Raw genomic sequence first — 24,900 nt, 5'->3', positions numbered from 1 at the left:
AAGTGGATCAATACATCAATTCATTATGAAAACAGACATTTTAATACCTGTTAATTCGTTTTTGTTTGATCTGACTGGATTACTCTTTAAATTGATTGCAAGGAGAGGGAGAAACAGAGCGATCAGAGTACTGGGTGAGCTACAATGACTTTTAACGGGAGAGAGAGCGCGGTGCGCTGTTCATTCATGACCTTAACTGTCTATGAAGGTAACCTGAAGACAGTCAAGTGAGGCAGGAGTATTTAGCTCTACCTCCCGTATTGTCAACATTTTCTACAAGTTCTAGTTTCGATGGGAAATGCATTTGCAGGTATATAAAAAGCAATGATATGATTTCCCAAATACACCGCTTCTGGAAAATGATGTGTTACTGTATTCAACATAAAACAGAGGGCGAAAGCCTGACTAAAAATGCATGAAATATCCTTTATATACAGGTGGAGTTTTTATTTAAAATTCTCACATACACATTTACTGCTTGTTTTCTCTTTTGATCCTCACAGTAAAGTATGCCAGAGACAACGTTTTGGTGACGCGCAGGCAGTCAAAGACTCTGGCAACTCAGTTCTTACTCTTTTAACATACTTAAACATAGATATCTGTTGTGCCATAGCAATGCATTCATTTAACTGTAGCAGCCTGTGCCTACAATACAGAATCCACTGCCCTTCTCAGTAACCATTTTTTGCCGAACCACTGCCAGATTACGACGTGCGTGCGCAAGCGTAACGTGTCTGGGGTGACCAATGATGGCCCGCTGTGACTGGACTAGACCTCACGTGATAATAGCCAAAGAAGTGTTGTATTTTTTTTTTTTTTTTCAAATGGAAACATTTTTGTTTTAAGGGTTTTATTAAAATGCTGATTTTAATCATTAAAAATAAATGTTAAGAAAATTCTCCAAGTCATTTAGGGTGGGCCAGTTGCACAAATGGGTGGGCCCAGGCCCATCAGGACCACCCCTAATGCCGCGCCTGGTGTGCCTCTGACATATCTTATGGAGACTACCTGTGTGGGCTTCATTGCTGAGATGTAACCGCTTAACGTACCAATTGAAATCCAGCTTTACACAGCATTTATGGTGCAGACTAGAATGTATCCCTATATTAGGAACAGAGGTTCTATTAGTGAGTATTTTAAACCAAAGACTAAACATCAAAAATAGTAATTAACTCTTCACCAAAACAATACATTTTCTTTCATTTTTGATGTAAATGTTTTAGTGTCTGCAAGCCTTGCTTACAACAGAGTCCTGCAACTGACCTCTTTCCCTCGCATTCCTTCAGGAGAGCTGGGGTGGACAGGCATTTCAACTTCAAAGGGTTACCTATCACTAAACTGTTCTCATATAGATGCTAATTCTTTCTTTACAGCTCCACACCAGATGAAGCAGTTAAAACCGTCTGAATGGACAATCACCAGGCCTCAGAGAGACCCTAAGAATCAGATAACACTGACAAGTTGTAAATCAGACATTCCTGTAGCAAAACTGTTTTGTGTGTCTGTGTGCTTTCTTTACTACCACATCAGGATAATGCAAACGATGTGTTTGATTCAACTTTGGATGTTCCCACAACACTAAATTCACAATTTGTCTGGTATCAATGCTTTTCCTGTGTTTCTAGCTTGTAAAATGACAAAACTATGATCTTAACTCTCATAATCATTTTTTTTGTCAGGTTCCTACCATGGAACCATACTGCCATTTAGAGACTAGAAGTGGTTAGGTTTCAGATTTGTGACATGAGACAGTTGTAATTAGTAAAGCTTAATTCACCAAATATAATCTGCCCTTCCTTGTTCATTTGTTCTATTAGAGTTATACTATTAGTCATCATATAAGTTAGTATTAGTATTGAAGAATGTTGTCATTAATCAACAAAATGTGTCTGATGTATGTGTATTGGTGTCAGCATACATGTTGTAAACAACGTTGATGTGGGATTGAAAATTTGATCATTTAAACTCTGTGATTGACCATAGTGAGAAGCAGATGAGTCCATCGCACGCAATCATTAGTTAATGTTTTCTCTCTATAGGATGAAGCAGGATAGCGCTTCCCTGTCAATCATTTTAAGTATGCGAAGGCCTGTTTGTCACAGACATGACCCGGAGCGCTGGATGGCATACGCCCCGCAGCGTGCGGCAATCGCTCACTTCTTCTTTGTGTCACTTCTTCTTTGTCTCTTGTCTCAATTCTTTGTTCTAGACACACTCTTTACTTGTTCTTTACTCACGCCACTTTTTCGGCATTTGAGTTTTCTTTAGGTTTTGTAACTTCAATTTTTGCTCGTCGGCTGTCTTCTGTCTACTTTTGCTCGCCATGTTAAACTGCAGAACTTTTCCAAGTTAAAGCTGAACTCTTCCTAAACCATTAAGGCAATCAAGAAATAATCTTACGTCTACGTTTTGTAGACGTTTCTGACCAGCCATCAGAAGTATTTTCAACTTTATTTTTAACCGAAGCATGTCTGTCCAACACTGGCTCTCCACCGCGATTCGACTGGTTCGCCCCGTTGGACTGCAGCAAAGATTGGAGCCAACAGTCTGGGGCCCCCCTCCCTTTGTTGCAGTTTGGGACAAGCTGTCATTAGAGGGCCGATGGCACGGAAGTAGGCATTTTCCATGCTGCTTGAATAACAGTTGGTGTTGTAGGCTATAAAAATCTCAATTTTCATTTAGACTCGCTTAGTCATTCATATATATATATATATATATATATTTTTTTTTTTTTTTTTTTCAGTCAGTGTTATCCGTTTCATTGGTCAAGAAGGACATCAATGATTCCCAAATACAAGCAAACTCCGCCTGTTTACCTTTAACAATGTATGTCAGTCTCTCCAGTCCGAGACAAGTCATCAGCTCTCTCTTCCATATTGCCAGTGATAGAGATTCTACATTTTTCCAATATAGTGCAATCACTCTTCTTGCACGGAGAGGTTCCTAAGTCAATCATCTTCCATTGCTTTGTTGTTCTAATAAAGTCTTTGGGGTATATTCCAAGTATACAGATTGTTGACATCAAAGGAACGTTACACTTAACCATCCATGATAAACATTTAACAACATTTTCCCAAAATACCCGAATCTTAGAGCATTCCCATAAGCAGTGAATCAAGTTCCCTTTTCAGTCAGGCATTTAACACAAACATCAGGGATGTTAGGGGAGATATGGTGAAGTTTAACAGGGGTTATGTAAACCCTCATTAACCACTTATACTGAATCAGTTTTAATCTTGTGTTAACTGAATTATTTTGCACTTTTAAACATGCCTTTCCCCAATCTTCTTCACTAATATCTTCTTGTATATCTGTTCTCCAAGCATTTATCTGATGCTGATTCTGTTGAAAACTTGACGAAAAGGTTATAGAATCTAGATATGTGTTTTTTTACCATTCAAATGATTAATTACCGTATCCTCAATAATTGATAGTGGGGGTGTGGCCATGATTGTCTTATATTTTGATGCTATAAAGTTCTTAATTGCAAATATTTGAAAAAATGTTTTTGGGGAACTCCGTACTTATGACAAAGTTGATCAAATCTGAGAAGGATACCTTCAAAATAAAGGTCCGAAACCATCCCAATTCCTTTCTCTGCCCATACTTTGAATCCCCCATCCAATTTACCAGGCTTGAATTGTCTGTTGTCCCAGATAGGCGTAAATTGTGACAAAGTTATTGTTTCATCAATAAAGTTATGTGCTGCATACCATACTGATATTGTATATTTTACAAAAGGGTTTCTTGTCTGTTTTTTAGTGTCTTGATATCTGAGGAATAGAAATACTGCTTTAGGGGCAAATCTGACACCGATTTTTGTTCAATATTTACCCAAGCAGGTGATATGGATGAAGAAAAGTAGTACATTGCAGAACTTAATTGGGTAGCCCAATAATACCATTTAAGGTTCGGGACCCAAAGTCCTCCCCCGTCATAGGGTAAAAATAATAACTTGAGCCGGAGTCTACCTTTTCCATTGTTCCAAATGAACTGGCTAAATATACTATCAGTTTCTTTGTAGAAGTTACTTGGTAATGGAAGCGGGAGGGCTTGGAAAAGATCTATAAATTTGGGTATAACAGACATTTTAATAAGATTTATGCGACCAATCATTGGTATCAGCAATTTAGACCATCGGTCCAACTTCTCTTTCACTGCATCTACCAGAGGGTTATAGTTTATGGGGACAATGTCGCCAAGTTTTGGGGCAATCTTAATGCCCAGATATTTAAATCCATCTTGTGTGGCCATAAAGGGTGTATTTATTTTGGGCTTGAGTCTTTCTTCTTCATTTAGAAATAACAATACCGACTTTCAAGTAAAGTAATCAGATTTGGAATACTGTTCCTCAGGTTTGTTAAGAAAAAAATTAGATCATCAGCATATAATGCCATATGATGCTCTCTGTGGCGGTTCTGAGGAGGGGCCAACAGGGGCCAGTGCCCCTGTAGCACTGATTCTGGACCCCCCTGTGGCCCCCCCTCCGAACGTAGATTATACAGTAGCGCCGAGTCGCCGACGTCGAAGGTGGAACTAAAGTGCGTGGCTTAACATTCTAGTCGGACCCTTTAGTGCGCTGCACCACTGAAAAAAAATGAGCGCGAACATGTGAAGCAGTCCGAAGATTACCACAACGACGAACGATCTTACACTGTCAAGGTAAGACTTCTGGTAAAGAAATGTTGTTTGCTAACTTTATGAATTATAATAGCATCCTGCCAGAACACCAGGTGTTAATGTCATCTTAAGGTGATTGTATGGTTCTAGCTAACGTTAGTTACTATCCTTAACGTACGTTATCACAACACAAAACCAAGCAAGCCCGCAACAGTAGGGTTGCTGAAGTGTAATTCCTCTTAATTGCTTTTTGTCTGTAGTGAAAAATGAAGAGAAAAAAGGACATTACGTCCTATTTCTACACGAAAAAGACACAAAATGATGCAGACATTGAGACAGAGCCAGATGATGGTGGTGAGAGAGCTGAAGAGGCGCCAGAGAGGGAGAGTCAGAGGACATGGGAGACACTGATTTTCAGAGAGAGGGCACAGAGCAGCAAAGAGAGACAGATGAAGATCCTGAGGGTGAGGAAGCTGAGACTGAGATACAGGCGGAGTGTGAGACACAGACAGAGAATATTTGTGCATCTACAAGCACTGGACCATCAGGTATGTGATGTTGAAAAGAACACTATATGTTTTCTGTGTAACTTTTTTTTTTATATCCCATTTTATTTTAATGTTTATTTAACAGGAACAATATATAAGACATTGCCTTTTAAAATTGGGAAAAATCAGCACTTAATTCAGTAATACTGTGACTATTATACTGTTTTTCATCGTCACTGTAACGTTATGACTGCAATGGTTTAACAAGTTTTATGAAAATGAAAAGTCAAATAAGATTTCGAATCTTTGTCTTTTTTGCCGCGGGTTCAATGTGCCCCTCTATCAAAACCCCTGGCCCCAGCCAGGCCCCCTCAGTGAAATTAGAACCGCCACTGCTTCCAGTTAAGGCAGCTGGCAAAAATAAAACCTTTTCTCTAGAGAAAGCACTTTGAAACAGTAATCCATGCCTTTGTGACCACACGACTGGATTACTGTAATGCACTTTATATGGGGGTTAGTGGGTCCTCCATTGCACGTCTTCAACTGGTACAGAACGCAACTGCATGTCTTTTAACTGGCACAAGGAAGTTTGAGTACAATTCACCAATTTTAGCTTCACTCCACTGGCTACCCATCCATTTTAGAATTTATTTTAAAATTCTTTTATTTGATTTTAAATCTATAAATGGTCTTGCCCCATCGTAACTCTCTGAGCTTCTGCACCCCTACACACCCAGCCGATTTCTCAGGTCAGGAGACCAGCTGCTCCTGAGGGTTCCCAAAACTAGGCTGAAGCTCAGAGGAGTTCGAGCGTTTTCTTTTGCAGCTCCAAAATAGTGGAACGAACTGCCGCTGCACATTAGACAGTCCTCTGCACTGTCTAATTTTAGAACTCTCCTTAAAACACACCTTTTTTCTTTGGCTTTTTACACCACTTAGGTTGTTGATTTCATGTGCACAGAGATTTTATCATTTTATCTTATCTTTTTAATCTTTTATTTATTATGTTTTGTTATGTTTATTTTACTGTACAGAGCTTTGGAAACCTTTGTGTTTATTTAAAATTGTGCTTTATAAATAAAATGGATTGGATTGGATTGTTGCTTCCGTACGTAAATGACCTTGATGAACATGTGACATGGTACACTGACTGTTGTACTTGAACGTAAGAGGAGGTGGAATCTGTGTTTACATCAGTAATACTCGCTGCTCATACGCAGTCAAAGCAGATGTACATGCCTCCCAGGTGGAGTTTTTAAAATGCAGTCTGATTGAGAGAATACTGAGCTTAAGTTTCACCAGGAGTCGTTAATAACACCATCAAGCATATTATTTTAAGAAAGTATTTTAATAACACAAGAACCACCATATTCTGCATACTGACGTTAGAACAAGTACAATTCAGCTCATAATTGGCCTGTTCTGCCACTGTCAGTTATGAACGCAAACACACATTAATTGACTGTAAACCATTAATTAAACCAATAACTAACTACAGTCAATGAATGTCTGACAACCTAATCATTCTTTAACAATTACCTGGTGTTTCTGTGGTGGTGACTTAATGCTAAAAATATACACACAGTATTTGAAATAAACAGGAGCTCCCTCTGCTCCGGGAAAATAATACACTAATCTCTCTCTAAGAAATATGACATACTAACAATTCCTTTCGCGTCTGTAAAAGCACATTACTCTAGAAACACAAGATAAAAGGTATCATATTGACAGGATTCTTGTCATTTCAGCATCACTATAATCCATACTGATGAAGATGAACTGCATTTCAAATTTTACAGATTATGGATTTTGTTGTATGAACTCCATACCAGCCTCCATTGGTTAGCTGCACTACTTTAATTGGAGACAACTGTAGGAATGAGAGGGGAACAGGTTAAGAATTAACATTTCTCACTAAAAATTAGGCTGGTTGGTGTATCAGCTACATTCCAAATTAAACACAGACTCATAACACTGTTAATTAACTGGGTACCATCAGGAGAAAAAAAAGGGGAGCATTCAGTGAATGTGTCGATAGTGAGATTATTACGTCCTTTTGGATTTTAAGACAGGGCACATACCTATCAACATCACTGGAACTGAACATTATTGAATGCTGGACAGATGAGGGGCAAAGTAAGATTTTACAGCAACTTATAAACTTGTTTGTGGTTAGCCAACACTCAGCTTGTAAACTGTAAAACACAGGTGTATTTAGAGGTGTGTTAGTCCAGCACACTGAAAAAAGTGAGACTTTGGATCAACTTAAAAAAAATACTGTAATTTGTTACACCTAAATTTATTAGTTTTTCACAAATTAAATTTATGATTTGGTAGAACACGTAAATTTTGATTTAATGTAACTATTTTTTTTTTTATTTTAAGACAAAGCAAAAAATTTGCTTTCAAGCAAAGTAAAAACATTATTCATTAAAAGAACATAAACTATTTTTTTTACTCTTTTACAACTTATTTTTTTTTAATTTGGGAAAACCTAATATTTACCATTACATCCAATTATAATTTTTACTTTGGATTAAACTAATTGAATTGCTGTAATTCTGTTACATGCAATTTTTTTAATTTGGGAAAACCTAATATTTACCATTACATCCAATTATAAATTTTACTTTGGATTAAACTAATTTAATTGCTGTAATTCTGTTACACGCAATTTTTTTTAAAATTTTTCTCAAGTTAAATTTCTGATTCAGCCCAAAGTATTTTTTTAATCATACCATAATCAATACATTTTCTTTCGTCACAAGCCAAAGTATTACTTATTAGATATACAATGATATTTTTTGCCTTTTTAAAAACTGATATATCACCAAAAAAAAATTTAATTCCCTATAATATAGGAGTCAGTGTTTCCCACAGGATTTTAGGAGACTGTGGTGGGAGGGTCTCTGACCCTCGGGGTTGGGTGTGTGTGTACGTTTTCAAGCCTGATGTATCTCTTTAGGGCATTTTGAGACCACTGAATGTAATATAAATTGCTGTATATGAACATAACAGGTTGGTATCATCCTTAAGAACATACAAGAGAGAGAGAGAGAGAGAGAGAGAGAGAGAGAGAGAGAAAGAGAGTGCAAGAGAGGTGGCATGTCCTCTTAATCTTCAGAAACGCTCTGATTCAGACTGTTTTCTCCCCGTTTTTTTTTTTTTTTTTTTTTTACACTTATATCTTTACAAATACAGCAGTAAGAGACCGACTTTCTCTTTTTGTTTTTTCGGCATCAGCCTTGCGATGGGCCCCCTCATAACCGTGGGCCCGGGGCAGCCGCACCCTCTGCCCCCCCGCCGGCTCCGCTACAGCTTTTAAGCCATAACCTCACCCCTCTTCACCGATGGCTGTGGCAGAGTCACTGACTCAGTGCTGTCGGATCCCTCTTTTCTTTTTCTTTCTCGCCGACGAGAGATATTAAATAATTAATTTCATGTTAATTTTTATAAACAGGTAGAGAGAGAGCACAAACGACAGAGGGATGAGAGAGAGAAATAGCGGGAGCGGGAGAGGGAGAAATAGCGGACAAGTAGCTAGCTACCGGGAAATCAGCACCAGGGATAGCGGAAAGTTAGACTCTGTTTAGAAGTTGACTGGTGCAATGAGATCAGCAACATGGCCGACACTGCTCCGTTATCGAACTTGATACCTGCCACTTTTATTATTAGTAGTTTACGCTTCTGCGTCGCGTCAACGCCGTACCTACGCCGTCGACGCAGACCCCTACGCGGACCCTACGCCGTAGCCTGACGCGCACCTCCAAAAAATCCTGACGTGAACGTCGAGGACTGTGATTGGTCCGTTCAGAACGTAATTTTCGGTTCAGTCGCAGTCCTATGGTCGCAGCACAACAACACCGCCATTTTCAAAGTTTCTGTGGTGAGAGCTACAAGAAAAACTGGACCAAGCCGAAGAAAGAATTATCAAGGAGGTACGCAAGTACGACCACCTCTACAATTCCTCTTCGCGGCAGCAAGAGCCCCGCGAAACCATACAAAGACACAGCAACACCCCCCTAGCGGCTTGGAGGTGAATTGCGGAGCAACACGTTCCCTCGACGCAGAACTATGAATGCTCAGTAACGGCGTAGGGTGTACGCCGTAGGTACGCCGTCGCCGCGACGCAGAAGCGTAAACCAAGCACTCACACAATCTTGAAATGCCGTCCCGGCCTGCTGTCATGTATGGATCATCGACTGTATGGATGCGGTGTCGCCAGATCGCGCCAAATGCAGCAGACAGTAGGACCGTCTATGAACGCGACCTGTTGGCGCGTGCGTGTGTGTTCACGCGCGCGCTCTCGCTCGCGGGCTATAGAGTAGAGTAGGCTACAGCTGTGTAATCGGCTGACTGACGGATCTGGTTATTATTATTATTTTTTAGGTGGGGAGGAGGGTGGAAAGCGGGGGCGTGGGGGGGGTGGGGTGGGGACGAGACTGTGGCGGGCCCAAACGAGACTGTGGAGGGCCGCCACAGTCTCTTTAATTGGTGGGAAACACTGGGAGTAGAATTTACTGAACTGATTAACTTAAGAGATAACTGAAAACAAAAACAAAACAAAAAAAAAAAAAACAGGAAAATTCTCTTCAAAAGACCATTTATTTTGATGACTTTGAAATAGGCATCACCTCAAACTTGCAATCGGCAGCGTTTTACACATAAAAAAAAAAAAACACACATAAAAGTATGCGTTTTACACAAAAACAAAACTTGTGTGTGTAAAATATATTAAAATTTGGTCTTTTCAACATGTTACTTTTTAAACCATATAAAACCATCAATTTACATGCACATCTTAACATGTGTAACTGGTTGTACTTAAACATTAATTAAAATAATTTCCACAGTTGTTCATTTACAGACTTACCAACTGCAATCTTTTCAGGAGCAAACCTGTAACAGAAATGAAAGATTTCACATTTAGTTTTTTATTGGGACAGTTAGTATTGCATTGCAGACTACAATTTATTAGACCTTTCTGGTATTGTACTATACTGGATTATACGGGCAGATGAGAGAATGGAATTATATTCTGTGGATCCTTTGATACTGGGTCACACTGAATGAATAAAATATTGTCTGCAATTTATTTACTCTGCACACTATTTTATTATTTATATATTTATTTATGGGGGGGCTAACTGCTCATCAGCCAATCATGTAACAAATAGTCCCACATGTGCTCCCTGCCTAGCATTCAAACAGCCAATCATATCCCTGAATGCTCCCTGACAAGCAAACAGCCAATCATCTCACAGCTGTGAAATTCGGTTGTAGCACCAAGCCATGTGTGTTTGTTTACCAATGATGGCAATCAATTAAGAAGCGCCGAACACAACAGTAAACTTACAATGAACTCCCTCACAAAATCACACTCTTTCTCCGCTCCCCCCCACCCCCCAGCCCCTCCTGCTGGAGCTACCTGCATTCACACACCTACAGGATGTGTTAATTGACAGTGGCAAATCACAATTACTTGACATTCCTCTAACCCACCGCCGGAGTTTCACCGTCTTTGCCCCACTCTGCTGCAGAGACAGCAGTGTGTGTGTGCAGCCCACATGGGAGAAAGAAAAAACGTGGCCAGGCAGACCCACTCCCGTTTCTAGTTTACCATATTCAAGTATTGTCACAACTCACCCTTCACCGCGGAGTTTCACGGTCTTCGCCTCTCACTCTGCTGCAGGTACAGCACTAAGCGTGTGTCTGCGTGATGTTGACCTGACTGCAGCCCGCCTAAAAAAAAAACAAAAAACGCGGCTCCAATTTCTATTGGACTTTATTCAAGCCTTATCACAATCATTTACGCATATTCTTTCATAACGCGACTTCACAATAATATTAACAACAACATTAACTTCACACTTGTTAAACACAGGCAACTAGAACAAACGTTTAGTTGTTGCTAATGTTTCTGCAACCGACCTCGTTAAGCTAGCATTTGCGTAGTGCACAAAATTCACAGCCAGTCTTTAAGATAATGTCAGTTGTTCACTCTGCCACTGACCATAAATGTACACAGAAAGCGTGTGTTGCACTAAAAGAGCACAGTTTTGAATTCTTACCTTTTTTTAACGAGTTTCCACACAGGACAGATAGTTCACTCTTGCCGTCTGCACTTGATGCGAGGAAACAACAATGGCGGACTTCGACGGTCGAAAAGAGAGGCCTGATGTGACGTTACATGGTCACGTGACAGGAAAACGTTTGGTTTGAAGTGAAAATACCATTTGAGCAGAAATGTTTTTTTTTATTTTGTCCACAGGTAGTGACATTTGCTTTGAAGCAAACGGAAAATATCAGTTTTAAACATGAAGCCATAATTTTTCATTAGACCAATTTAAAAATACACTTTAAAGGAATGACACAGTAGTTTCACTTTTTTCAGTGTTGGCTCCTTCACCACAAACCACACATCGACTGGTCTACTGGAGAAGTCAAGACCTGGGGCGTGGACTGTGAGCATTGCTGTTTCCCTAAACTAAACTCTGTGTCTACTTCTGCTCCCCCCAACAATCCGACTCACTCCGTTAAGGTGGCCCAAAGTGAGGGCTCTGAAACAGACTTTCCCGACCTCTCCAGTGTGCCGTCCTGCTACATGGACTTAAAGGAGATGTTCAACAAGTCCAAGGCCACCTCCCTGCCTCCTCATCGTCCCTATGATTGCGCCATTGATCTGTTGCCGGGCACCTCCCTCCCCCAAGGGGCGTCTGTACTCCCTCTCAGGCCCTGAGACACAGGCCATGAAAGATTACATTGACTCTGCCCTGGCCGCAGGTATTATCCGCCCGTCCTCCTCCCCGGCCGGGGCGGGGTTCTTCTTTGTGGCCAAGAAGGACAAAACACTCAGACCCTGTATTGATTACAGAGGCCTGAATGACATCATCATTCGGAACAGGTATCCTCTCCCTTTGATTTCTTCTGGGTTCGAACTGTTGAAAGGGGCTAAAGTGTTCACTAAACTGGACTTACGTAATGCTTACCATTTAGTTAGGATAAGGGAGGGGGATGAGTGGAAAACAGCATTTAACACCCCTAGTGGACACTATGAATATCTTGTAATGCCGTTTGTCCTAACCAATGCCCCAGCCGTGTTCCAGGCCCTAGTGAATGATGTCCTCCGTGATATGTTAAACCACTATGTCTTTGTGTACTTAGATGACATCCTCATTTTCTCCCTGGATGAAGCCACACATGTACATCATGTTCGGCAGGTTCTCCAGAGACTCCTAGACCACCAGTTGTTTGTTAAAGCTGAAAAATGTGAGTTTCATGCCTCTACAGTCTCCTTCCTGGGCTTCATCATCTCCGAGGGGGAGGTGAGGATGGACCCGGAGAGGGTTAGTGCTGTGACCACCTGGCCTACCCCTTCCAACAGGAAAGAGGTCCAACGTTTTCTCGGGTTTGCTAACTTTTACAGGAAATTCATCAGAAATTTCAGCACCATTGCCACCCCCTTGCATGCTCTAACCTCCTCCAAAGCTCAGTTCTTTTGGAGCCCACAGGCAGAGAAAGCCTTCCAGAGACTTAAGCAGAGCTTCACCACAGCACCTGTTCTCACCCTGCCCGACCCCTCTCTTCAGTTTGTGGTTGAAGTGGACGCCTCCGATCTGGGTATTGGAGCCATCTTGTCGCAGAGGTCAGTAAGTGACAATAAGTTACATCCCTGTGCTTTTCTGTCCAGGAAATTGTACCCGGCGGAGAGGAATTATGATGTCGGCAACCGAGAACTGCTAGCCATCAAGGTGGCCCTGGAGAAATGGAGGCACTGGCTGGAGGGGGCAGAGCAACCCTTTCTTGTGTGGACTGATCATAAGAACTTGGAATACCTGAGAACAGCCAAGAGATTGAACGCAAGACAGGCAAGGTGGAAATTGTTTTTCAATCGGTTCAACTTCAATCTGTCCTATCGTCCTGGTTCCAAGAATGTAAAACCCGATGCTCTCTCAAGACTATTCTCCCCAGATTCAGAGCCCAAGGCTAACGTCCCCATTCTGTCTCCCTCATGCGTCATTGGGGCGGTTACCTGGGAGATCGAACGCAGAGTGATGGAGGCTAATCGAGGCCATTCCACCCCTGAAGGGGTTCCCCCTAATCGTCTGTTTGTTTCCCCAGAGCTGCGTTCACAGGTTATTCATTGGGCCCACTCGTCGTTCCTGTCCTGCCATCCCGGCGTCAGCCAGACCATCTTCATGATTCAGCAGAGGTTTTGGTGGCTGGCCATGAGGAGGGAGGTAACTGAATATGTGGCTGCATGTCCTGTTTGTGCCAGGAACAAGTCCTCCCGAAGACCTCCCTCAGGACTTCTGCATCCACTGCCCGTGCCTCGCCGCCCCTGGTCTGACATCTCTTTGGATTTTGTCACAGGATTACCACTTTCTGAAGGTAATACCACCATACTCACTGTAGTGGATCGTTTTTCCAAAATGGTCCATTTCATTCCACTGCCCAAACTCCCCTCTGCCAAAGAGACAGCAGAGGTGGTTTTGCACCATGTTTTCCGGCTCCATGGTTTCCCTAGGAATGTCCTGTCAGACCGGGGGCCGCAGTTTGTGGCACAGTTTTGGAAGGCATTCTGCAATCTCCTTGGTGCCTCTGTCAGCCTCTCCTCCGGCCATCACCCACAGACCAATGGACAGACGGAGAGACTCAACCAGGAGCTGGAGACCGGGCTACGGTGTCTCACCTCTCAAAACCCCACCACAAGAACCTTATATGGATTGAATATGCGCATAACACCTTACCTTGTTCCTCCTCTGGCATGTCTCCCTTCCAGTGTGCTTACGGCTATCAGCCTCCTCTGTTCCCCGCCTTGGAACGTGAAGTCAGCGTCCCTTCTGCACTTGCCTTAGTCCGCAGATGTCGGCAGGTGTGGACCCGAGCCCGACAAGCCCTCTTAAGAAGTTCCGGGGCTTACAAGAGGGCTGCTGATCAGCACAGGATTCCTGCCCCATCCTATCAGGCAGGCCAGAGGGTGTGGTTATCCACCCGGGATCTTCCACTCCGAGTGGAATCCCGTAAGTTGGCTCCTCGCTTTTTGGTCCTTTCCCTGTGTCCAAAGTTATTAACCCTGTGGCTGTAAAGTTAAAACTGCCTAGGTCCATGAAAGTGCACTCCACGTTCCACATCAGCCGCATCAAGCCCACCAGAGAAAGTCTCTTGTTCCCTCCTTCCAGACCCCCTCTGCCCCCCCGGGTCATTGATGGGGGCCCGGCTTACACGGTCAAACGACTGCTGGCTGTGCATCGCCGGGGCCGTGGCCACCAATATCTGGTTGACTGGGAGGGCTACGGCCCCGAAGAACAGTGTTGGGTGTCCTCTAGTGACATTCTGGACCGGACACTCATTCAGGACTTTCACCGCCGCCATCCTGAAGAACCGGGGCTGTCCGGTGCCGGCCGTTGAGGAGGGGGTACTGTCATGATCTGTCATGTCTCTGTTTTCTTTTGTTTCCTGTTTTATTTTGATAGTCTCGTTTTCCCCTGTGTTGTCTGTATGCTTACTTCCTCCCTTTGTTCTCCTTCCCGCCGTTGTGATTGTCTGTCCCGCCCTAATGTGCTTCACCTGTGCTACCTCCCTCCTAGTTTATTTAGTCTGTGTCTTCCCTTTCTCCTGTGCCAGATCTTCTTTGCCTTCGTGTGAGAGTTCCAGTGTCCTTTGTTTCGGTATTCCTAGTGTGTGTTTCGACCCTCTCTTTGTTCTTTGACCACTCATCTGCCTGTCGTTTTGGATACCTCTGCCTGTTTGGTTTGCCTGCCCATGTACCGACCTTCGTCTGGATTAAACCTTTTGAGCTGTGATAGTCTGTCGTCTGCTTTGTGGGTCCATACTTCTGTGAGTCTGATAGTTCCCATTTCAAGGAAAATAGTTTTCTGTCTGGAGAGGAGTTTAAACTTTCACTGCTACTCTACTGTGACGAGTTTGAAATATGTAATCCATTAGGAACCTCTCGTAAGAAGCACAAGGTAACTGGTGTCTACTGGGTGTTGGCTGATATTCCTGCTTTATTAAGGTCTACTTTATCATCTATTTACTTGGCGATTTTATGTAGGGCAGATGACATTAAGCAGTTTGGTTATCCTCAAGTGCTGGAGCCCTTATTAACGGATCTGAAAAGCTTTGAAGAGCATGGTCTGTTTGTGCCCTGTTTGGGAAAAGTAGTTAAGGGCACCGTATTTTCTGATTGCCGACAACCTTGGTGCCCATTCATTGGGGGGGTTTGTTGAAAGTTTCTCTGGGTCATATGTTTGTAGAGTTTGTATTGGACAGCGATCCCAGTTTCAGGAGCTAGAAGTCAGGACAGGTGCATTCCCTTGTAGAACAAAACAGCAACACCAGTTGGACGTTGAAGCAGCAGCAGCCAGTGACACCCCTAGCCACGGACTTAAAAGGCAGTGTGCACAATCAGAAAGGTTGGATCACTTTCATGTGACAACAGGTTACCCACTGCACGATTTACTTGAGGGAATTGTACCTGTAGAATTGGCATTGTGCTTAGATATCTTGATAAAGAAAAAAGTACTTCTCTCTTGAGGAGCTGAATGCAATCATCAAGAAATTCCCATACAAGGGGAAAGACAAGACAAATTGTCCCTCATGTATAGCACCAACCTTTGCCACCCGTAAAACCATAGGTGGCAACGCACATGAAAATTGGTGCCTACTGAGGTTGCTTCCACTTATGGTTGGCTCCAGAGTACATGAAGAGGACCAGGCATGACAGTTGTTGATGACACTCAAAGATGTTGTTGAGTTGTGCATGTCACCTACCCACACAGATGAAAGCATTGGTTTCCTAGACAGCCTAATTGCTGAGCATAAACACAGATTTTTCACTGTTTTTCCACAAGGGAAGTTGATCCCTAAACACCATTTTGTAGAGCATTACCTGTAGCTTATTAAAGCATTTGGCCCACTAGTGCTCTTATGGACGATGAGGTTCGAAGCCAAGCACCACTTCTTTAAGAAGGTAGTGAGACAGACTTGCTGCTTCTGTAACATTGTGAAGTTCATGGCAACAAAACACCAGTACATGATTGCATACCATCTCCATAGTTCAAATGTCAAAAAAAACAGCTGTCTCTGTATCAAGGATGGCAAGAGTTCCATTTGAGGTTTTAAATGAGAACATTCAAGAATTTCTATCGCAGAGATTTCCTGAAGAGAAGACTGTTCATTTGACAAACAACGTAGACTGTCAGGGCACCAGCTATGGTATTGGCATGATGGTTGCCTGACTTTGCTGAAATACTGCAAATCATGACTGTTCGTGACAGTGTGGTGTAAAACTGCAGAATGAATGGTACCAGGAGCATTTTAGATGTTTCAAGTTGGAGTCCACAAGCACAGTCAAAGTAATTGAGCAGTCTCAACTCACTGACACATACCCATTGGCTGCCTATGCAGTCGAATGGTTTCTCTGAAACACCACATCTGCTTGTCGAACTAGGTAAAGTATCACTGTAATAGCTTCTTGAACCCATTTTGTACCTTGTCAAAACATTTTTGTTTTTTTCTGTCAACAGCATCAGTGTTTCCTCTAGGATGTTTTTTCAGCAGCGGGCGCAGGCTCTCTGGTTGTCAGGCAGGGCTCTGTCTTCCCCTTTTCCCTGTGTTTCCCTGCGTTTTCCTTGCCCCCTTGTGGTCTTGTCTGTCTTCCCCTGTCTGTCTAGGTCCGTGCGGTGAGGCTGCACCTGCCAGCCAAGCTCCTCCTGCCCGCCTCCTCTCACACCTGCAAATCATCACCTCATCACCACTTAATCAGCAGCTGCATTTAACCCCGGCTCTTTCCTCCAGTATTCATCAGATCGTCTGTTTACCTCAGTGGTATTCTGCCGTTCCTCTGCCAGTCATCTGATCCCCTGTGCCTGTTTGGTCCACACTGACCTGTACTCTGCCTTGTTTTCTTCCAGGAACCTTTGCCCTGTGGATAAGTCCTCAGCCCAGCCCAGCCTCGGTTGTGAGAGGAGTTGGAGCTCAGTCTGATCAGAGCTAGTTTTTGCTCTCGCCTTTTGTTTGTTTCCCGTTTTGGTGGACACCCTTTGTTGGACAGTGCAGAGTGTTTTTGTGCTCTCGCCTTTTGTTTGCCTGTTTTTGTGGACACCTTTTGTTAATAAATTTCTCTCTCTCTTTCTCTCTGTCGCCATCGCTGTGAGTTCGCCTTCCTCTGGTCTCAGCGTGTTCATACACACAACACCGGGGAGCCGTAGTGGCGTAAACAAATGACGCTTGACTGCAGATTTTACTTTTACAACCTTTTTTTTTGTTGAATGGCCAGATGAAAATTGCTTTTTAAAGGCTGAATGTAAAAATAAATAAATAAATTAAATTAAATTAAAATAAAAACAATAAATAATAATTTCTTGATGGGGCTGTAGAATCAGTGGCAAAGTTTGCACCCTGGCTCAGAACAATTAATTTTTCTGGATTTTATATAGAACAGCTCTAAGTCTCAGAGGCTGCAACATTGCTCGGCTCTCCTGCTTCTTCACTCAGCTCTCCGCCTGCTGTACTCTGTTCTCCTCCACTTTGTTCCACTGCTCCTCCCTGTCTAATGTTAATTGTCTTATACGATTACGTGAAACATTGATGCTAGATAATTTACACTCACATCACATCTGATTACAAGTGTGGACACAATTTTTTACCTAACCACCATCATTTATGAGCCAGTAAAAGGCTAATGATACCTGACTAGCGTCATCTTCATCAGCTGTCTTTCTCTTGGAGAAATATTTGAACAAGCTCATCTGAAAATGCAGTCAGCAATTACATCATGGTGTGTAGGTATTAGCTTAATGTTATCAATTAGTTTACTCATGTTAGCTGGCCATCAATATTTTGTGAATGTCTGTTTAAATTGTAAAATCTATTATGAGTTATCTTAAGCTAATAAGTCTACCTTTTCTCTGGTAAGTCGCTGCCCTACTTTCCAAGACGACACTCCTTTGACTCTCTGACCTGGTGCCTGGGTGCTTGACGTGGTGTCACTTTCAAGGCCGTGCTCTCGCGAATAATTAACGTTGGACTCTGCTGTGAAGCTGGAGACATGCAGCGGTGGTGTATTTGCGACAATAAGTGAATGTAGAGGAAACACTGAGCATGCATACAAGAAGGTCGACTGACCCATCATAGCCTATTGTGAGAAAATATTTGCTCTGTCTAATCAAATTGTCTTCTTTTTCTACTGCACTTCTGCTTGCACACGTCTGTGATGATGTCTGCCCCCGCTCAACTTCGTGTTATTATTGATGAGACTCAAGTCCACAAGTTAACCCTACCAAGTGGAACCCCTGGCACTGTAGACGAACTTTTGGCAGCAGCACATGAACATTTTCAACTCCAAGGCAGTTTTACTGTGATATACATGGACAAAGAATTTGATTGCCAGTTCTTCACTCTACTGTCAAGCGAATCAATCAAGGACAAAGACACAATCAAGCTAGTGAAACAAGAAGAACCTGTTGTAGTTATTACTTGTGTACTCACTCCTTTTGATGAGCCAGGTGCTTCCTTCCACCCAGAGCCACTGGAATCATCTTCCCTGGATGACAGTTCTTCATCTAGTTCATCCACCAGCACCATCATTTTACCACAGTCACCAGAGTATCGATCCGAACCGTGGCCAAGTTTGTGATACTCACCTTTTCTCCTCATGTTGAGATGTGCCTTCAAGCAGGAAACAAGGCTTGCGAAAGTGATGGCTCTCTGCTCCAAAATCCAAGTATGAACTCTGACGTATTAGAGAAGCTTGCCGAGGAGATATTTCACTACACGGCCTACCCCACTGGTCTGCAAATATCAGCAGTTGGCCATGGTGAAAAGGCATCCTTGCCTGAAGGAGCCCGGGACCTCATTTTCCAGCTTGTAGGGGTGGCAGCAGCGACTCAAATGCAAGATGGCCAACTACCGATCCGGAGTTGGATATCAATTCCTTGAGGAGGAAGCCCAATGGAGAGCAACAAGCGGCGAAGAACTGCAAGAGACTGAGGCTGAGGTTAACTACCTGCCTCCACATCCCAGTGGAGAGACTGGAGACAGTATGGAGGTATGTTGGCCTGGGTGTGTGGGTGCGAGTGTGTTGGTCTGGGAGTGGGGGCAGATGTGTGTGTGTTGGTCTGAGTCTGGGCATGTAGGTGAGTCTGTGTGTGGGGGTACTGGGTCTGGTCTAATTCCCCTCTTGTCCAGTTGGAGATCGAGAGACAAGAGCTTCTGAATGAAGTGAAGAAGAAGGACAACAAAAAAGCCATTCAAGAGAAAATGGCCAAAACCTTCTTCTTTCGATGTCTCAAGGTGGTGAGAGGTAGCCCAGCTGTCGCTGAATTCAACGAGAGATGGCCTGCTTTGTTCTGTGAAGCTGAGGTAAGCACTGGCAGTATAAAAATGTTGACTTCTCCATTGGGAACTAACCATTTGTTTTTAGAATACATATATCGAGTACTGCTGGGATGGATCATGTTAACAATAATCTTGAAATTTACTGGAATTTCCCCTCATGGGACTAATAAAGGAATATTGAATTGAATTGAATTGAATTGAATTGAAATAGTCTTCTCTTAATGTTGAAATTGGAAGCTTAGTGTGCCTCTTTGTACACAGCGGCAACAGCAGCTACACCATGTCTAGCTGCTGGTTTTAGGTCATATGTAAGTAATGGACGCTGTCTGAGGATGCTATGTAAGTGAGCTACAAGGAGTACCAGACAGCCATGTCAATATGCACAGTTTGCACTTGTTGAGATAATAATTGTAAACAAGCTCAAATTATGCATATTGACATGGCGGGCTGGCGCCTTCTATGGGTCAATCACATAGTGTCCGCATGTCACATAAATGAGTGAATGATCCCCTTAAATTGGCAGTGTTGGTCCATTAATATCTATACAGTTCCTCATCATGATCTTAAACCTTGTAAATGTCTCTGTCATGTCTGCCTGTCATTGCCTGTCTGTCATGTCAGTTCAGATCAAGGAGGAGTTTAGGAGGATTACAACAATTCCCCTGGAGCATAGATTCCTGTCCAAACTGGACCTGTACACACCAAAGCTCATTGCCGTGACGAAGACCAAGGGAGGTTGCATGGTAACCAAGCTGAGGCCACTCCTGAGTAAACTGAGTCAGTTGTGTTTTCTCTCTGTCACTCACTCACTCTCTCTGTCTATCTCTCTGTCACTCACTCACTCACTCTCTCTGTCTCCCTGTCACTCACTCACTCACACACACACTCACACAACACATTGACCTATACGTACAGTATACTTATATGGCCAATCCTGGCACACATTAGCTTCAATGGCCTCTGTGCTGCCATTTACCACTCATTGCTCTTACTCCCTGAAAATCATGGCACATACTCCTATGTACTCACCCAACAGTGCATTGTAGTTGAAAAATGATTAAGTATTGACACAATATTGATCTGTTCACAGAACCTAAGCACTGAAGCAAGACATGAAGCAGCGCTCTCATACTGTACCTCGGCGAGAAGGAGGAGGACCTTTTCGAAAATTGCTGGGTAAAGCATGATTTTTTTTTTTAACAGGCACAAGTACATTTAGTGAAGGCAACTAATGTGCAGACAGAGGCCACTCAACTGGCATGTCATTCAGTGATGCCATAAGTCTGGTGCCATCTAATGGCCATGGCAACCCATCCCACTAGCCCTCTGATTTTTCATGCACCTGCAGCACAACTGGCCAGATGATGCTGGTTCATTTGAAAATAGTACTGACTCCATTAAGCCTGCTTTGTACCACCTTAATGGTCTATCTAAGTATATATTCACTGTGCTCTGATGATGAAAGAGTAGTAACTTAAAATGATTGAAACCATTTATTGTTTGTTTCTTAATACAATTTTGTCATTTTTCTTGTTAATTGTATGCAGCAGGACAACCGCAGTGATGTCACTGTACATATCATCAAGGTCCTGGTCATCCATGGTGCTGATGGAGAGGACCCAGTGGACGCATCCATCATCTTTTAAGGCATGGAGATGCTGTCTGGATGTCGCAACACTGCCAATGCCTGCGTGCTGCTTGTGGGACTGGTCTACACCCTCAGTCTCGTGTACCCAACAACACTGCGCTACACTTTTGAGGTATTTCAGAAACTTTTCCTTGAACTGGATGGGATCAAGCTCTCCCCAAAAGTGCGCACTTTGAAGGTTAAGTTGCTGTCTTGAATGGTGCTAATACACACATGGCCACCCATTCATCTGTTCCCTTTTCTTTCTTCTCTTTTTGACACTTGTTGGTTGGAAGATGGTCTTGAAAAGAAAATGTATTGTTGAATCAATGCATCATGGTTTTACTCCATAGTGATTGTTCAAATGTTGCAGTGGTACTTGTTGTAATGTTGTCTTTCTGAAATGTGTTGAGGCACTTGTTTTCACTTGCTTCTCAAGTTAACATTTCATGGAAAAAATGCATCATTGGTGACAATGTCGTGATTGTGCAGTTTGAATGCACCTTTTTCCTTTAGCACTATTCCAGATGTAACAAACCACATTGGACATATTGACACTGTTCTGATACTGAACAGCAGTCATGTTTTTTTTTTTTTTTTTGTTTTTTTTTTTTCAACATGCCATTACATTTTATGTGAAAGTTGTTGAGGTGGAGGAACAAAAGTAAAAATTCTGGCAGACATTTGTATTCAGTTAATGTCAGGAAGTGTGATCCCATAATCTTGATTTTTGTTTAGTAGTGTGCGCTGATCACATAGTAATTCTTTGCTTCAAACAGTGTAAATGTGATTTTATATGATAGTAGTTTGAAGACTATGTTGTAGTTTTGGGGTTTATTGAAGTTTTTGGAGGTATTTGACCTCATGAACAAAACTTTATATTTTGATTTTCGGAAGTTACACCCATACAAAATCATTCTTCAACTTGTACATTTGAACCATTTTGACAGGGATTTCACGCAGTCTTCATCAGCAGAATGAGTTTGCTAAGTTGTCATGGTGAGAGGGTTAGGGTTAGAATTTTCAAGCTTAACCTATAATTTATAGGCTATAAATCAGCAGGGATGAGAAGTAAGAAAAAATGCAGTGGATGAAATAGCAGCTGCTGAATTTACATGACTTCATCACCATGGCAGTAGAGCAAATGCAGTAAAGACTGATATGTTTGAACAATCACAATTGTATATATCATCAAAATTCAGTTGCTTCTATTAATGTACATTTTTTTGATTTCATACTTGCTTTGGTGATGTGAGCATCTATCACCCATACCAATAAAGCCTTTTGAAAGCCTCAGACTAAGCAAATAAGTGAACCTTGTGTTGGGATCTTTGTCAAATTATTTCAAAGGTGAAGACTAACCAAAAACCTAAAAAAAGGTTGTTTTAAAAAAAAAAAAGAAAAAAAAAAGTAATCATTAAATGCATGTAAGATTTACTTAGTATTAGGATGAGAGTAACTTGATTACTGTAACTAAATAGAACTACACTCAAATATGTAATGGAGTAGGAGTTGTTTACTGTAATGTGGTAAGAGTTACTTAATATCCTCAAAAATGTTGCTTACTGTAATGCAGTAAGAGTTACTTAATATCTTCAAAAATGTTAGATTTAGTGACAAGTATATTTTACTTGATACTGGTGAGTGAATTATACTTAATATTACAGCAATAAAATTTACTTAGTGTGAGTGCAAATAGTTACGAGGATTTTATTAAGTAAATCTTACAAGTTATTTTTTTCAGTGTACTAAGATCATGTTTTCCAGCTATTGCATTGACTATGTGTAAATACTGAAAATATCCCAAACAGTATTAGTTTCAGTCACTTCAGTCACACATATTTGATTGTTTGTAAATACAAAATCAATCTATTACCGAGGTACATCTAGTTCACTCACCATGAGGAAGTTGCATTGATGTCTGTATAAATGCCTTCAGTATTCAGCCTTCAGTGCAATGTACAACGACTCCATTGTGCTGATGAAAATGTTAAATATTTTCTTATTGACTACCATTTTGTGACTAACAAATAGTGTGACAGAGACAGTGTGTCATGCACCTCTGAATATAAGATGGAGATTTGCTCTCAGTCACATCGCTGTGATTGAAAAGACGTTTTTGTATTGATTAGTTTCTGTTAATTCTTCATTTCCTTTGTTCTAATTGCAACTGCTCCATCAAATATCTCAGAGAAATTAATGTATTTCCTCTGCATGGAATGTGACAAAAACAGCAAGTCTGTACTGTAAGCAGCTTATATCTTACCCTTTGGGAGCTTGTGGCGGTTCTCCATCAGCCATGCAAACAGTTTAGCAAAGTGGCAGTTCCATAACCAGGGGTTGCCCTCCAGACGCAGCATCCGGAGGGAGGGCAGGGATTCCACGATGCTGATGTCCAGCTCTGTGAGACCATTCTTTTCCAGCTCCAGCTCCCTCAGAGAAGTCAATCCTGTGAAAGCGTCCCTGCCTATTATGTTTAGGTTGGTGTTGTTCCCCAGTCGCAGTTTGATCAGACTCCTAGACTCCCCAAATGTCCCAGAAGGGATATCCGTCAGGTTGTTGCTCCCCAGGTCCAGGAAGACTAATCTTGAGAAGGTGCTCAGGGTCCCTGGCTCCAGTTGAGAGAGGGAGTTATTCCTCAGGTCCAGGTAGACCAGATCACTGTAGAGTGCCAGGAAGTCAGAGGGGATCCAAGGAATCCAGTTGTTGGAGAGCAGGAGACGGCGAACGTCCAGAGGGATGAAGTCTGGGACTCTGGTCAAACCTTGGCTGGTGCAGTCCACAGTATGGTGGTCAGGACACAAACAAGTGGATGGACAGTTGTGTCCTTGTGTAAGCAAGGTGGAGGAGATCAAGGTAAGGAAAGGCTGCAGCCAGTCAATGCATGGTAACATTGTCTAGGGGGTGGCAGAATTAATCAGGACAGGGGGGCTGAGAGGAAAGGGGAGTTCAGGAGGATACACACAGGTTACGATCACAGAAGGGGGAGGGGAAGAAAAGGTCAGACGATGTAGATTCAATGTGGCACTGGCATCCTTCTGTGGTCTTTGCATTGCAAAGCAAGAGCAACCCAAAAAGCCATTGAGTAACAAGCGGTGTATTCCAGGCGATCATGTAACAAGCAGCCTGGATCAAATCATCAGTCTGCTGGCTATGAGCGAAGAGAGGGGAGGAGCAAAAGAGAGAGCATGCAAGAGAGGGGGGAGGAGGAGAGATGTGAAAAGGGAGAGGATTAACACAGAGGCAAATAGAGGCTAACGAACCAGTGACGATGGCACCAAATGAAATCCTGTCTAAGTTCTCCTTCTGACAGACCCAATGTTAAGATGAGGATGCCATCATCATGTGTGACTCATGACAATGCTGTGAAATATATGAAGCCAAAAGCAGCATCCCACATAGTCTTCTGGAATCACAGCCATTTCCCCCCTTCCTCCTTCCTTTAGTCCAGTTTTTCCTTTTCTTACCTTTGTTTCACTCACTGGATGGGGATGGAAAACAGATAGTTTCTCAGACTGTTACCATGGCATTGGTTCTGAAACATTTACCAGGAGCAGGAGGTGCAGACATAATATGGCATTGTCACTTTGGAGTTGAAACCATCATTTGACAGCTCTTAGCAGGCTGATTGATGTGTCATTCATGTCCAAAACATACAGGGTTGATCATAAACAATTTACCAAAAGAGACAAAAAAGATAATTTCTTAATCATTCTCCTCCTCCTCATATTGCTAGACATGATTAAGTGATTTGTTGAGCAGTATTTTTCAGTCACTGCAGGATTTTGTAGGCTTTGTTAAGGATCGTTGCTGTCTGAAATA

The 24,900-nt window shown here is 42.4% G+C and overlaps 1 protein-coding gene across 2 annotated transcripts in view; it reads right to left on the bottom strand.

Annotated features, from left to right (window-relative positions):
- lrrc38a (leucine rich repeat containing 38a) overlaps positions 1-24,224 on the bottom strand; it is a 29,061-nt gene extending 4,837 nt beyond the window's left edge. The window contains exon 1 of one of the 2 annotated variants that reach the window (XM_076741660.1): positions 23,345-24,224. In XM_076741660.1, the coding sequence (XP_076597775.1) occupies positions 23,345-23,972 (628 nt within the window). In that variant the 5' untranslated portion in view covers positions 23,973-24,224. The remainder of the gene's footprint in view (positions 1-23,344) is intronic. The other variant, XM_076741659.1, reaches the window with a different exon arrangement.
- Between the last annotated feature and the right edge of the window lie 676 nt (positions 24,225-24,900).

The sequence above is a fragment of the Chaetodon auriga genome, chromosome 10, assembly GCF_051107435.1.
Source record: "Chaetodon auriga isolate fChaAug3 chromosome 10, fChaAug3.hap1, whole genome shotgun sequence".
Lineage (NCBI taxonomy): Eukaryota > Metazoa > Chordata > Actinopteri > Chaetodontiformes > Chaetodontidae > Chaetodon > Chaetodon auriga.
Note: the sequence above shows the minus strand (reverse complement) of the source record. Positions and strands in the feature narration are given on the sequence as shown.